Source organism: Phodopus roborovskii, unplaced genomic scaffold (genome assembly GCF_943737965.1).
Source record: "Phodopus roborovskii unplaced genomic scaffold, PHOROB, whole genome shotgun sequence".
In the NCBI taxonomy this organism is placed as follows: domain Eukaryota; kingdom Metazoa; phylum Chordata; class Mammalia; order Rodentia; family Cricetidae; genus Phodopus; species Phodopus roborovskii.
The window spans coordinates 3,553,076-3,568,041 of NW_026126616.1; the positions used below are offsets into that span (position 1 = coordinate 3,553,076).

The 14,966-nt window shown below is 42.0% G+C and overlaps 1 protein-coding gene across 1 annotated transcript in view; it reads left to right on the forward strand.

The window, feature by feature from the left end:
- The first annotated feature begins 1,190 nt into the window (after nt 1-1,190).
- Pah (phenylalanine hydroxylase) overlaps nt 1,191-14,966 on the forward strand; it is a 55,766-nt gene continuing 41,990 nt past the window's right edge. The window contains exons 1-3 of the mRNA XM_051206220.1: nt 1,191-1,298; nt 6,926-7,033; nt 14,709-14,892. Coding sequence (XP_051062177.1) covers nt 1,239-1,298; nt 6,926-7,033; nt 14,709-14,892 — 352 coding nt within the window. The 5' untranslated portion in view covers nt 1,191-1,238. The remainder of the gene's footprint in view (nt 1,299-6,925; nt 7,034-14,708; nt 14,893-14,966) is intronic.

A 14,966-nucleotide genomic window follows, 5' to 3' on the forward strand; every position in this document is an offset into this window, starting at 1 on the left:
CTAGAGTGGTAACTGCTGACAGGGAGGTCACTTGTCCCCCCTCTGTAGTTCCAGTGTCTAGGACATCATCGGGAACACAGAACAAATGCTCAGTAGCTGTCTGTTGTCACATTTTTGAGACAGGCCTTTAAACAACTTCTTTCATTTATACGGCATTCGACTATGTGACAAGGTCTAATGCATCCCTTCATCCTTGTTGATGTACTTGAAATGTCTTAGCAAGATGGGCCTTCTGTTGTCTTTGCAGAGTTCCCAGCCATCATGTGCAACCAAAACTGGCTGGATTCCAACCCCAGGGCTCATGCCTTTGCTCGTTAGCAGTGTACTCAGGGCCAGAGCGGTATCTGTTGTAGTTTTCTAAAGAAAAGAAAGCCAAGGAATTTGACTTGTTTGGTGTTAATAAAAGGTGAGTTGAGGGTGAGGAACATTTAAATTAGGATTCTGGCTCTATTTCTGTGCTGCCAGGGGATGGCTGTCCTTAATTATTATCAGCGGGCTGTCCCTGGGTCCCTCTACTGCAGAGAATCTCTACTCCAGGCACCCGATGTTTATTATTAATTATTATTAATTATTATCAGCGGGCTGTCCCTGGGTCCCTCTACTGCAGAGAATCTCTACTCCAGGCACCCGATGTTTATTATTAATTATTATTAATTATTATCAGCGGGCTGTCCCTGGGTCCCTCTACTGCAGAGAATCTCTACTCCAGGCACCTGATGTTTATTATTAATTATTATTAATTATTATCAGCGGGCTGTCCCTGGGTCCCTCTACTGCAGAGAATCTCTACTCCAGGCACCCGATGTTTATTATTAATTATTATTAATTATTATTAATTATTATCAGCGGCTGTCCCTGGGTCCCTCTACTGCAGAGAATCTCTACTCCAGGAACCTGATGTTTTAGCAACGCCACACTTGTCTGAGTTCCAGGATATAGGTGGTCTGGGCTCCCTGCCTTTCACTCCTGTCCAGGGCAGTCTGCCAAATGAGACTTGCCGTGCCTGTCACACCTTCCAGTATGCCTGCCCTTGGGTCAGCCCAGGGCTGCTCTTGCCCACATACTGCTGCGTCAGGGCAACGCCTACCGGAAGAGTGACCTTGCAGACTGCAATAGGAGGCACCCTTTGAAACCTCTCCTCTCTCGTCCTCCCGTGAGTCAGGTTAAAACCATCAGCCTCACATCCCGAGGGCAAACCTTTCAGAGATTGCTGGAGACCTCACTCACTGGAAGCCACCATGTCAGCTGCAATCCTGGAGAACCCAGTGCTGAGCAGAAAACTCTCAGACTTTGGGCAGGTGAGGCTGGTGAACCTCCACAGCAGGGAGAGGCTTGGTTCCCCGGATGGGAAAGCAGTCTGGCAAACACTGATATTGCCTAACACTACTAAGAAATACGAATTTATTTGAAGACAATGAAAATGCCCAGGAAATTGACTGATAGGACTGTCCTTAACAGGTGGAGGGACATCTATCCCTTGAGGAAGCAGAGAGCTTGGGGATCTGACTGCCAAAGGGGCTACCACATCTGTGTGTCTTTAGATAACTCACTGACTTCCTGTGCTATCTATCTGCTTTACCCTCTGAAAGAAAAGGGCTGGTCCTTAGCAATTCTACTGCTTCTCTTTGGTGACAACCATACAATCCTTTCTTCTGGGTATGTGAACATGAATGTAAGAAACTACTCTTCTTTAACTTTCAAGAGATGATGTAGCATGAAGAGAGTTTGGGACTTACTCAGATGAGAAGAGGAAGCAAACAAGGCTAGAGGAAATATGGCAGTCAGCCCTGAGCCTGAGCATGCCTTGGGGTTTATGCTGGAGGTGGAAGGAGTCTGTTCTCTCAGGAATTTTCTGTCCTCTCCTGGGAGCTCTTGCAGAACATGATCTTTATTGGGATTTATGTACTTGCCCAAGATTGGGATCATGGTTTGAGCACTGCGATTCAGACCTCGGGGTAATGTACTCATAGGTAGCTGCTGCATGCAACCCTTGGGAACTGTCCCCAGAAAGCTGTCCAGGACCCTAGGATGACATGGATGTCAAAGTCAGAATAGCTAGATAGACTGAAGAATTCTGTAGCTATCAGCATGCCCTGGACAGGGAGACACTTTGTAATCTCTTCCTCTGACAGAGAGGATGGTTGAGGGGTTCCTAGAGTTAGAGGCTTAGTGTTGGAGAAGATTAATGTGAGGGGTGGGCAGGCTGGACCATAGATTCTGTCTCTACTCTTTTCTAGGTTCCTGTGTTGCTGGTACTCTCTCAGGCATCTGGGGAGCTTGAGCCAGTAATCTGAGGGTTGGGAGCTAGGGGGAGGGCCTTACAGATTTATTTATAAAACACTTAGGCTATTGTAAATCCACAGATTGTCCCCACCAATAAAAAGACACTAGAAGAGGATCCAATATGCCCTGGTACAACCTCAGCATAAGAAGCACATTTTCCTTGGAAAAATAAGACTAAAAATCCCTCAGATTCTAGGCTTAAGAAGCAAATTAAACAATGCCTATGCATAGCTTACCACAGGTTCTAGACCATTTGAAACTGTCAATGTGTATTTGGCCAAAGCTGATTTGTTTATACAAATGATGTGTCTTGAAGAGCAAGAAAGACAGACAACAGGCAGATGCTGTGTCTGGTGTTGTTCAGTCATGGGGAATACTCCACACACAATCAAAACACCAGGGTTGTCATCTTTGGGGACTTAAGCTATGTTGTAAAGTCACTCGCTGGGGTGAGGCAGTTGCTTAGTGTCTATAAAATTGAGATGGGATGCTGGAATAGGTTTGTATTTTCAGTGTCTTCTAGTTCTGTCAGCCTGCAGAAGAAACATATTTATGTGTTCTTAAACTTTTAATTAATTAATTAGCTAATTAATTAATTTGTGTGTGTGAGGAGATGAGGGGTATGCCACAGCATGTGTACAGGTCAGATAACTTGGAGAGGCAGTTCTCTCCTTACCTGGGTGTTGAACTCAAGTTGTCAGGCTTGACAGCAAGCACCTTTATCCACTAAGCTGTCTTTGTCTGCCCTGTTTGCATCTCCTTAAAGCTTCCCACCCAGATGAACAGCACATATTTGATATACTTCTGATAAAAAGGAGACGGCAGGAAGGAGCCACCATTTGTTGAGTCTGCGGGAGAGAGTGGTTAACACTGTCATCACCCAACAGATTAGAAAGCACCTACTGTGTGCCAGTCACAGATTAGGAAGCACCTACCGTGTGCCCGTCACAGTAGTGTTTTTCCTCTGGTAAGACTACTTTAGTTCAGTAGATAAAGGAATTAACACAACGAAAGCATAACATAGTTCCATACAGAGACGAGAGCTCTGAGTAACACTTAAGCAGGGTAGTGTGGTCAGTGAGGAGCTCAGAGCCACCAGTAGGAACAGGGCAGCCAGTGTTCAGGCTAATCTGGTCCCCACAGCTTATCACACTGTTTCTCTGTGGCATTTTCTCCTATGGGAAATGCTCACATATGGAGATATATTACATCCACACTCTGCCACATAGAGACAGAGACGTGGGGCCCAGAACCTTCACATCTTTTCAATAGTTCTTCCGTGTGGATGTGCACAGGGGGATTGTAACCACACATGCAAATGCCCATGTCATCTCTGTAAGCTCCAGGTCAGCAGCATTGGCCTCAGAACATCCTTGACAGGGCATATTGCTTGTAAAGATGAAATTATTTCCAGAGATAACAGACGACATTTGTGTTCACCGCATAGCTAAAAAGAACAGTCTGTGTTTATTGCTGAATGCATTGCTCAGTGATCAAAGCTCCTTATTCTTTGGTTCCTGATTCTTTTCCTTGCACAGTTTCTTCCTTGACAGTTTTGGAGCTACTGTTGCTTGTAAGCTATTCCACACATCTGTTAGAATCAAATAAAGCATAGCTCCTGAGCCACTAAAAATACATGATAAAAGAGATTTGCTCATGGGCCCTGGATTGGCTAGGTGAGCCTGGAACTCAGATCCACCAAGCCCCTCACTGTCTCACAGACTTCTCTGAGCCTCCTGCCATGTAAAGTCCTTCTGCCTTAGAAAGAAGGAGTTATTGTGTCAGTTGAGCCTGTCACTGGGGAGCAGAGTAATAGTGTTGAGATCACCGAATCTGGGTTCAAGCCCAGGCTTTGTTACCTATTAGCTGGATTGCCTAGGACAATCTTTGACCTATCTAACTCTGTGTCTTCATTTTCAAAACAGCAATACCTCCCTCGCAGCCCTTGTGAGGACCAAATGGCCTGTTTCAGAGACCATGCAAAGAGTGGTACCTTCTGACAACATGTATTGAACATAAAAGGACATGGTTTGGTTCCTGTAAATAAGCATGGCCCATTCGGGGGCAGATGGGGTACTGTCACTAATAACAGCAGAGTAGGGCCATGCTATGTCATGAATGTGAATTTGCAGACAGTAGGAAACGTTACCATTTAAGAACAATGGCAGTGTGTATTTATTATTAGTGGCTTTGAAATTGTCTGTGGTTGAAATTCACTAATAATGATTTTGATAATGAACGACGTGGGAAAACCCTGTTAGGACAGCATCATTGTGAGCACTAAGAGGCAGATTCCTGGGACGGTAGGGGCAACGACAGAAAACGACCTGTCTCTTAAGAATCACTTTTGGAGAAGATGGCAAAGGGCTCAGTGGTTGCTGGACACACACAGGAGAGGGGCAGTGAGTGGAGGTGGACACGCAGGTCTCTGTCACGGGTGTCTTCCGCTCTAAGGTGGCATGTGTTGACATTACCAGGGACACCTCACTTTTCTTAGTGATCAAGAGAGAAGTGAACTGGAAACAGAAGCCCTTTGCAGTCTCAAGGGATCCAGGAAGGACTCAGACCCAGTATTCCCTGGGGTTGTGGGCAACAGAAGCCAGGCTCATCTGTGATAGGCTTTGGAGGAGAGAGAGGCAGAACTGAGGCAGGCTGTGGCTCATGGTCACTCTGCATGGTCTAACGGTCCAGTTCACGCACCAGCACCGTTGCTGATTGTGGAATTAGGGGCCAGTTGCTTAGCGCTCTCTCTCTCTCTCTCTCTCTCTCTCTCTCTCTCTCTCTCTCTCTCTGTGTGTGTGTGTGTGTGAGAGAGAGAGAGAGAGAGAGACAGGGAGACAGAGACACACAGAGACAGTGTCCACATGCATTCATTTGCACAAGTGTACGTGAGCCAGAGGATAACTTTGAGTCAAACTTTGAGAGTCATTTCTGTGGCATCTCCTTCCTTATTAACAAATGGGTGTCTCAGTGACCTGGAACTCACATACAGCTAGCTGGGATAGCCAGGGAGCTCCATAGATCCACCTGGCTCCATCTTCATGGCCTTGGGATTAAAATCGCATAACTGAGCTGTCTCCATCCACAGCTCTAGTTACTTAGCTTCTCTGAGCGTGAATCTTGCCATTAATGAAAGGAAGGGCTTGGTGTGCAAACAAACCTGTTTCCTTGATTGTTTTCAAAGTTAAATGAGATTGTCCAAATCAAGTACTGTACATGGAACATTAAAATCTCTTTAAAATAATATGGTTTCTTTGAAAATATTTATTATTTTTTTAATGTATGCATGTGTGTGCCTGGGTATATACATGTGTACTGTATACTTACAGGAGACCATGCAGGTCAAAGGAAGCGTTAGGTCCCCTGGAACTGGAGTTGCAGATAGTGACAAGCCACTATGTAGATGTTAGGAATTGAACTCGTGTCCTTTGTAAGAGCAACCGGTGCTCTTAACCACTGAGCCATCTCTCCAGCCGATAGGTACACATAACAGGTCAATCCTCTTATTTACTTGAAGGCTCCTATAACCCAGCTTGCTGATAAATTGGTATTTTCAGCTTCATGTAAGATTCTGGGAAAAATCTGAACTTTCTGAAGTTATAGATTTTTGTCCCAGAGTCTCCCATACTCTCATCGGAGTCCCTGACAAGGGTCTCCCATCACTACCTCTGTCCCGGAGATTATGGAATAGCCACACCATTAACTTAATTAACTTGCTTACAAGAGAGAAATTGTTCTTTATATTTTTTTCTTTTACATTTTCGAGGCAAGCTGTATATTGGGGAGTGCATACGGAATGTTGTGCAGTGTCTTAAAACTTTAAAAAAGTCTTAGCAAACTCTGAAAGGCTCACACTTATTCCAGTTTCTTTTGTTCCCTCATCGAAGGCACCTACTGTCTGATAACATTTTCATTATTTTACATACAACGTCTATATTCTATTTGAACTTATATTTTCTCTTCTCACCATTCAGATAGTATTTGGCTGGAGTTTATTCTAACTATAGCCGAGGAAATGAAGTAAAGAGATCTGCTCAAAATCATTCTGGTGGTAAATGGACAAGAGAGGATAACACTCAGACCTTTGGATCCACAGCCTACGAATGTCCATTTTTAAGTGTTTTTTTTCACATTATGTTTCCCAGTACTTGTTGTTGTTGTTTGGTTGGGTTTTTTTTTCTTTTGTTTTGTTTTCTGTTTTGCACCATTGGTCTTCTAAGAATCTCCTGGCTTCCTGTATTTGTATCTGCTAGTCAGAATTTTGACATTGAAAGGATGCGTACATTTATCATAATTCAGATTTATATCTCCCAAAGAGGTGAGATAGAATCTGGTACTAGGTGGGTGCTCATCAAAAGATACTGATTTTTTTTTTTTTTTTTTTGCCAGTGACTAATGACATCAATGAGTAATTTGAGCTTATAAAAATTGAAAGCCAACCCAGGAGTGACATTCATTATTTCATTGTCCTCGACTTACTTATTTCGGACCACACTGCCTTCGGTGTAGAATACATGTAGTGAGTGCATCAGGTTCCAAAGCTTAAGGAGAAGAAGTTTTGGCTTGCCACGCCTTCGGAGGTTTCCAGGGAATAATTACTGAACTGTGACAAACCTTCTAACCAGGCGATCTAATTCTGTAGGAAACAAGTTATATCGAAGACAACTCCAACCAAAATGGGGCTGTATCGCTGCTGTTCTCACTCAAAGAGGAAGTTGGTGCCCTAGCCAAGGTGTTGCGTTTGTTTGAGGTAAGTCGCTTCATTCCTGTGCATCTTGGACAACTGAACAGTCATAGCCTTGGCATTTTTTAAGAAAATGTTTTTATTCATTTATTTATTTATTTATTTATTTATTTTATATAACCAAGTCCATTTAAATGAAAACAAACATTTATAGACAATATTTGGGAATTTGGGCGTCGTTCTTTCCAAACTACTTCCTGCTGGTAAGGGGCGCTGTCATGGGGGATTCTAAGAAGATGCAGAAATCCTGGCTGTAGTCTGCAAGGCTGCTTTGTCCAGCTGTTTTGAATGTAGGATCACCTGGAAGAAAATGTTTTTTAATTTGAGAGTTTTGTATAAAATATTTTTATCATATTCACCCTTCTAATTTCTCCAAGATCTATTCCCCCCTTTTTTTTTCTACCCTTGCCACTCAACTTTGTTGACATGCCAGGGCCATACCCCCCTCCCCCCCAAAAACAGTCCTCTCCCTCTTCCACCATCAATCATGTACCAATATGTCCTCAGCTAAAGGTGGGACTTCTTGTCTACCTCCCCTTTCTATGCTGTTATTTCGTGTGGCTTAAGCTTGTGGAGGTCATGTGCCTGCCATCACCATTGTTTTGAGTTCATGTGCATAGCTGCTTTGCTATTTCTGGAGAACACTGTTCTGCTTTAGTCATCCACTTCCTTTGGCTCTTGTAGTCTTCCCAGTCCTCCTGCAATAATCCCAGAGCCTTGAAAGGAGGGGTGTAATACAGGTGCCTCATTTAGAGCCGAGAATTCTAGTCTCTCATTCTCTGCACATTGACCAACTGTGGGTCTCTTCTACTTTCTACCCCAAACAGAAGCTTCTCTGATGAGGGTTGGGAGATGCACTGATTTATGGGTATAATAATGAGAAGTCATTAGGAGTTAGTTTAACATTATGTTAGTTTAGCTGAATAATAGTAGTAGGTTCTCCCTCAGAGTCTATGACTTGCTGACATACCTTCACAAACATCCAGATGTTTGTCTTCTAGGTGATTATAAATCCAATGAAACTGACAATGAAGATTAGCCATCATCATGACCAAATGGCATTAGATACAAATTAACAAAATATCAATAACAATGGTCTGGTACTAAATATGAAATCCAGAATATTGCCCTTGCCAGGATAGGGCTCTAATACTGACAGACGCCGTCAGTCCTATTGATCAATTTTGGACATCTAAAATTACTCTATTATATGAGGTATATTTAAAACTTCAACTCTGATTTTCTTAATTGGTGGTGGTAGTTGGGGATAGATAAATGCCCAAGAGCAAGCAGAGGGAGTAGACAGAAGGAAGTATTTCCTGAAGGACAAACTGCTCCTGAGAAGGATGATTTGGTAGAACATTCCAGTGCACCCACTTAGCCTTTGAATTAGGGAGTCACATGTTCTTAAAAAGTTGCCCCTTGGGACCAAGACAGAGTTAATGGATTAAATAATAATAAATGAAGAGGTTGTTTACACTGTAATAAATAAACCACAAGTAATAAATTAGCAGAACTAGATGGAGAATACTGTGTGTGTGTGTGTGTGTGTGAGTATGAGAACATGTGTATGCACACACACGTGCATGCTTTGATGCATTATCTAAATCTCCATTCCTTGAGGGCCTTATTTTGCCCATACTGCCAAGGAAGATACAGAGCTTAATGTGCTGGTTGGCTGGTGGAAGGTTGTTGTTATTGTGTATTGTTTCCCCCCCCCAAGTACCTTCAAAAGTTACCATAGGAACTCTCCATCCCCGTATTCTTTTTATTTATTTATTTTTTTTTACATTTTATTTTTCTTTTTTTAAATTTATTTTATATAACCAAGTCCATTTAAATGAAAACAAACATTTATAGACAATATTTGGGAATTTTGGCATCGTTCTTTCCAAATTACTTCCTGTTGGTAAGGGGCGCTGTCATGGGGGATTCTAAGAAGATGCAGAAATCCTGGCTGTAGTCTGCAAGGCTGCTTTGTCCAGCTGTTTTGAATGTAGGATCACCTAGTACTCTGTTTCAGGCGGTCTGGCTTGATCAAATCACATTAGTCTGGAAGGAATCCACAGCTTTTCATTTTCTGTGGAAACAAAAATAGAAATCCTTTCCCCCAGTAACTTGTCCTTGAACTTAAATTTTGGAGTCAAAGCATTTTTTAAATTTAATTTATTATTTTACATGTCGATCCCAGTTCCCTCTCCATCCTTCCCTCCCTCCCTCCTCCCCTCCCTCCCTCCCTTTTACCCTCTCTGCCCTCTCACATGCACCCTAACCACCCTCCTCCCATCCCCCCACCCCAATTCCATATGTAGGGGAATGCCATCCAGTTGGGGTCATGTAGATCTGACAGGTCATGTGAAGTAGGGACTAGGGCTTCTCTCCTGTCTCTAGAATAAGGCAGTTATCCCTCCATGGGGGATGTGTTCCCAAAGTCCTTTGGTGCACCAGGGATACATCCTGGCTCCATTGTCTGAGGTCCCCCAGACTGCTCAGTCCTTCTGGCTGAGACCCATATTCAAGGGGGCCTGAGTCAGTCCCATGCTGGCTTCCCAGCTATCAGTCTGGTGGCCGTTAGCTCCTCCTTGTTCAGGTCAGCTGTCTCTATGTGTTTCTGCCGCATGGTCTTGTCCTCCCAGTATCCTTTTTAAAGCCATATTAACACTCTGGTAATGTGCATAGTTAAATAATATAGAAAAGGAGAAAACTAATTCTTGTTCTTATGACACCACACATATGGCCACACACATCATCAGGCTTTCTTCTCAGAGGTGCAAGTCATTCTTTTATTGTGTGGATGAGGGAACCGAGGCTCGAAGGAGCCGAGTAACTCACTCAAGACCTCACAAGGGATGTGCAATGGAAGTGGGTTGGAACCCTGGATCTCAGGCTTCCAAGTCCAGGATCTCTGTGTGACGCCCACACTCTGACTAACAAACTGAGTTTGTCAGATGAAGGGAGATGTTGAGGTGTTGGTTCTGTTGTATGTTTGCATCCTTTACTACACCTTTGTGTTCTGACAAAGTCTCTGGACATAGAGAGTGAAGTCAAAAGAAGTCAATGGCAAAGAAACTAAACTGTACTTTAAGGCAGTACTTTCTTGAAAAAAATATTCTAGCAAATTCTATATTGTTAGAAAAGAAGTCCAACAATTTGTTTTGGGTCTTGATTTTAGACAGCCATAGTGTACAAATACATTAAGTACTGGTAAGCCTGTAGTGGGAAGACCATTGTCACACTTTGTGTTTTAAACACATTTGACCATGGCACCTTCTTTAGGGATGACGTATTGTCTTCTAGGATTTAGAACTTTATTAAACTTACACTGGCTTAGGTTTTCAGCTCTAAACTATCAGCAATAGTATGTGTTGTGTGAAAGACTTCCCCTGGAAAGACAGAACACAACACACCTCTCCTCAGCCCACAACAGGCCAAAGTAATGGCTGCGGCAAAGTCCAAGCTAGTGGACTAGTGGGTTCTTACTGGGGTCACTCTAAGGAGTATTGGTGAAGTGTTACTTACAGGAGAAGGGACGACAAACAAACAAACAAAGAGAGCAGTTGCTTCGCCAGAATCTTCTCCTGCACCCACATGGGCTACATCTCCCGAGAGCTCTCGGTACAACTTGCAGGCGGTTCACAGGTCCAACACTATTTTTGTTGCAGCTCAGCTGGTCAGAGCTCCTCCAGGAGCTGTTGTTGACTGGTGCTGTAGATCCGAGGGGGGCCTTTGAGAATGTTCGGAGTTTTCCCTTAGATATAAAGCTGTTGGCCAGTGTTTCTTATTGGCTAGCTCTGTCTTAAGTATTAACCCAATTCTATTAATCTAAGTGTTTTCATGTGGCCTTATCTTACCAGAGAGAGGGTCTGGACCTCTTCTCTCTCAAATCTCTACATCTTCCCAATCCTCCTGGTCTCCTAGTCCCGCCTATCTTGATTTCCTGTTGGCCAACAGGGCTTTATTCATTAACCAATAAGAGAAACATATTTACAGAATGACATCTCCCATCATCTCCTCTTTTTTGTCTAAATAAAAAGAAGGGTTTTAACCTTAATATAGCAAAATATGTCACACAACAGTTATCAAATAAGAGCTATAGTTAACAATATTTAGTCCATTAACATTTAGCAAGATTTAAAGAAAATATTCCATCATCTATCCTATCTTTGTGAGTCTAAAGTCTTATATGTAACTTATCTTTAATCCTAACTAAGGAAAACTAAAACCATAACTATCTGTCTTCAACTCCATCAAACACTATGAAGGATAATATATGAACTCTAGAAATGACAGAGGCAACTCACCTGGTTGGTCACCCGAAGTTCTTCTGTAATGTTCCATCTTCAGCCTATAGGCCATAGTGTGTCTGGCAGACTCCTCAGCAAAGCAGGAAACTTTAAACTGTCCACCTGTATTGGCAGTTTGTCAGTCATTTTTCTCTGTGTCCTGCAGACTGTCTGGCAGACTCTTCCATGAAGCAATGTCCTGTAGCGCTGTCCATCTTGTATCAGCAGTCACTTTCCTGTGGGTCCTGCATGTCCAGTTTATACAGCGTAAAGTCAAACAGTCCAGACAAGAGCAGTAGCTTGCCCAAATGGCTAGTCTTGCCATATTGGAACTAAACTCCATAACCGAGTTTCTTTGATGTCCATTTTCCTTTCTGACATAGGTGGTGTTGTCAGGAGCAGATGTGACTCACTGTTAAGAAAAATCCCAAATCATTTCAAATGCCATATTCTGTAGGTTTGAAGAATATTTATCCATCTCAAATATATCTCTGTATATCTAGAAAACCTAACTAACTTAACTCTAAGTTTTGACTATCATAGGTAACTATCTATAACCTATGTTAAATTATATATTACATTTCTAAATGAGCTATATAAATGTAATACCTATACAAGAAGAAACATATACATATCACAAAATTGACCTTAAATTGTATCAATAAATGAAAATCTTTTCCAAAACAAAGTATTCATTTCTACATAATAATCCCATGTTGACATTTAAAAAGAGATTGGTTGTGATCATTAACCATTTATAACTAACCCCATTTAAATGAAAACAAATATTTATAGACAATATTTAGAAGTTTGGGCATCATTCTTTCCAAACTGCTTCCTGTTTGTAGGGGGTGCTGTCTTGGGGATCCTAAGAAGATGCAGAAATCCTGGCTGTAGAGGTCTGCAAGGCTGCCTTGTCCCAGCTGTTTTGAATGTTGGATCACCTGGGATACTGCTTTAGGGGGTCTTGCTTGATCAAAGCATGTTAGTCTGGAAGGAATCCATAGCTTTTCATTTTCTGTGGAAACAAGATAAAAATTCTTTTCCCCAGTTACCTGTCCTTTGACTTAAATTTGGAAGTCAAAGCATTTTTAAAACATAAATTGGATTACTCCAGCAGCATTTGTTTTAACAGTTGTTGCCATTTCCTCAGTAGTCAAACAATACAAATACAACACAGTAGCATACAGTATCCAGATTCTCTGTGTATTTTCCATTTTTATGTGGCTTTTTTATTGCTCTATTTTTTATTTTTTATCTTATTTATTGAGACAGGGTTTCTCTGTGTAACTTTCATCTGTCCTGGAATTAACTCTGTATACCAGGTTCGATTTGAAATCACAGAGATCTGTTTGCCTCTGCCTTCCAAGTGCTGGAATTAAAGGCCTAGGCCACCACACTCAGCTACTCTCTTTCTTTCTATTTTTTTAAACCTATTTTTTTGTTTTGTTTTTTGTTTTTAAATCCTGTTTCTTTTTCTCTCCCAAGCCTACACATATTTTAAAACACACTGTAAAACTTTAGAGGTCTTTCTTTAACTGAATCTGTCTTTACTGTAAACCTTTATCTTTTTCTGGCCAGGAGTCTTTTATCTGGTAAACAACAACATTGCTAAAATGAAAGCCATAGCTGTGTTAGCTGTGGTCAAGATGCCTGGGTGTGTTTAGCACCAGCATTAAGAGCTGTGCTCACTGCCTTGGTTTATGCTACCATCCACCAGCATGCTGCCAGCTTGGAGATGTGGTCACTGCCATTGCCAGCTCTCATACACACCATTAAGTTGTTAGCAGGGTTTGCCTATTGCCAAAGTCAGGAAACCTCCCTTAAAGAAGCCACACAAATCTCTGTCTCTAGCAAAACAGAGTTCAACCAAGAAAATTGCTGCTACCAAGAAGCCTTGCTTGTCTCTGTTCTTTTGTTTCTAAAACCCCTTTGTAAGCTTTTGTCAAGTTTTAAGTGAAAGTTCTCCTGCCTCACATTGCAGGCATCATTCTGTTATGAGCAGTTTTCCTGCCAGCCTGGTCCCACAGCCATGTCAGCCCCAAATAACACACAGAGATGCTGTATTAGATATAAAGCTGTTAGCCTGACCTCTGCTCTCTCAAGTCTCCACATCTTGAATCTCCTACCTCTCCCCAATCCTCCTTGTCTCCTAGTCCCACCTATCTTGCTTTCCTATTGGCCAACAGGGCTTTATTCATTAATCAATAAGAGAAACGTATTTACAGAATGACATCCCCCATCATAACTGGTAATTCTGACTTATTAGACTTCCTTTTTATCACTTCTTCTAGGCCAATCCAACCATGACCTATGGGGTCTTCATGTCTATTGACTCCTTTAGGATATATATGGGCTTTGTTTTCTCAATGAGGCCTCATGTGCAGAATCTCTTAAATACTACAGTGTGCTCTAACCTAACCCCAGGGACAGTTCATCCATTTCATCTGCTCTGCCTTTTATTTTTTAAACCCCTGTCATTATAAAACACACACACACACACACACACACACACACACACACACACACACACACACACACACACACACAAATATATATAAGTTAGTTGGCTTTTACAGCTCTTGTCTTTATTCCTTGCTCTGGAATGTAAGCCTTAAAAGGAAGAGCATCTAGATCTGTTTTGTTCATCTAAATAGTGACTGACATCTAGTGAATATTACATATATATTTATACAGGTTATATCTGTATGTGTAATGAAAGTATTACATGTATTTTCATGTATAATATAAATTATATAGATGTATGTATATATATATTATTTACCAAATAAACATTTGGTAACATTGATAGTAGTTCTAAACACTATGCTGTACCTGTCAGAGTCCATGTATGTGTTAGAGCAGGCATCACTAAGACTACCTTGTACAGGATGGTGCGACTGAGGGACACAGAAGTGTGGATGTAAATTGTCTAGTATTTCATAGCTGTTATAATTTAGAGCTTATAAACACAGTGCCTGTGTCCCCAGGGCCATACAAGCAAAACAATGACGTGTCATTATTATCTATTGAGATTCTGTGGAATCTCACTGGCCAAAGGGAGGTTTTCCCATGTAAATATCATTAGCACTACTATGTTAGACATTTGATCTCAACCTAAATCTTATGCAGGCAACTCTAGGCTATTATTAGATTTCAAGACGATTAAGCTTGGAGGCATGCGACTTACCATTTCTACCCCTTGTCAGTTAGTGCTTGCTTTTGCAGAAGGTAAAAAAAAAGCTTCTGGAAATGTAAGAGCTTCCTTACACCTGTGCTTAAAAAACCCTGCGTCTCTTCAACTCCCATTTGCTGTCTTGCGTTATGCTCTGTCTCCATGTCTTCGGCCTGCGGTAGTAACGAAGGCTGGACCCTCACATCTATTTTTTCCTCTGTAGGAGAATGACATCAACCTGACTCACATTGAATCCAGACCTTCTCGAGTAAACAAAGATGAGTATGAGTTTTTCACTCATCTGGACAAACATAGCAAGCCTGCCCTGGGCAGCATCATCAAGAGCTTGCGGCATGACATTGGCGCCACTGTCCATGAGCTTTCTCGAGACAAGGAGAAGGACACAGGTGAGTGTCTGAAGAATCTTGTGACCTAAACAATACAACGCCGTTTTCATAAAGCAATAGCACCGATGGTGAGT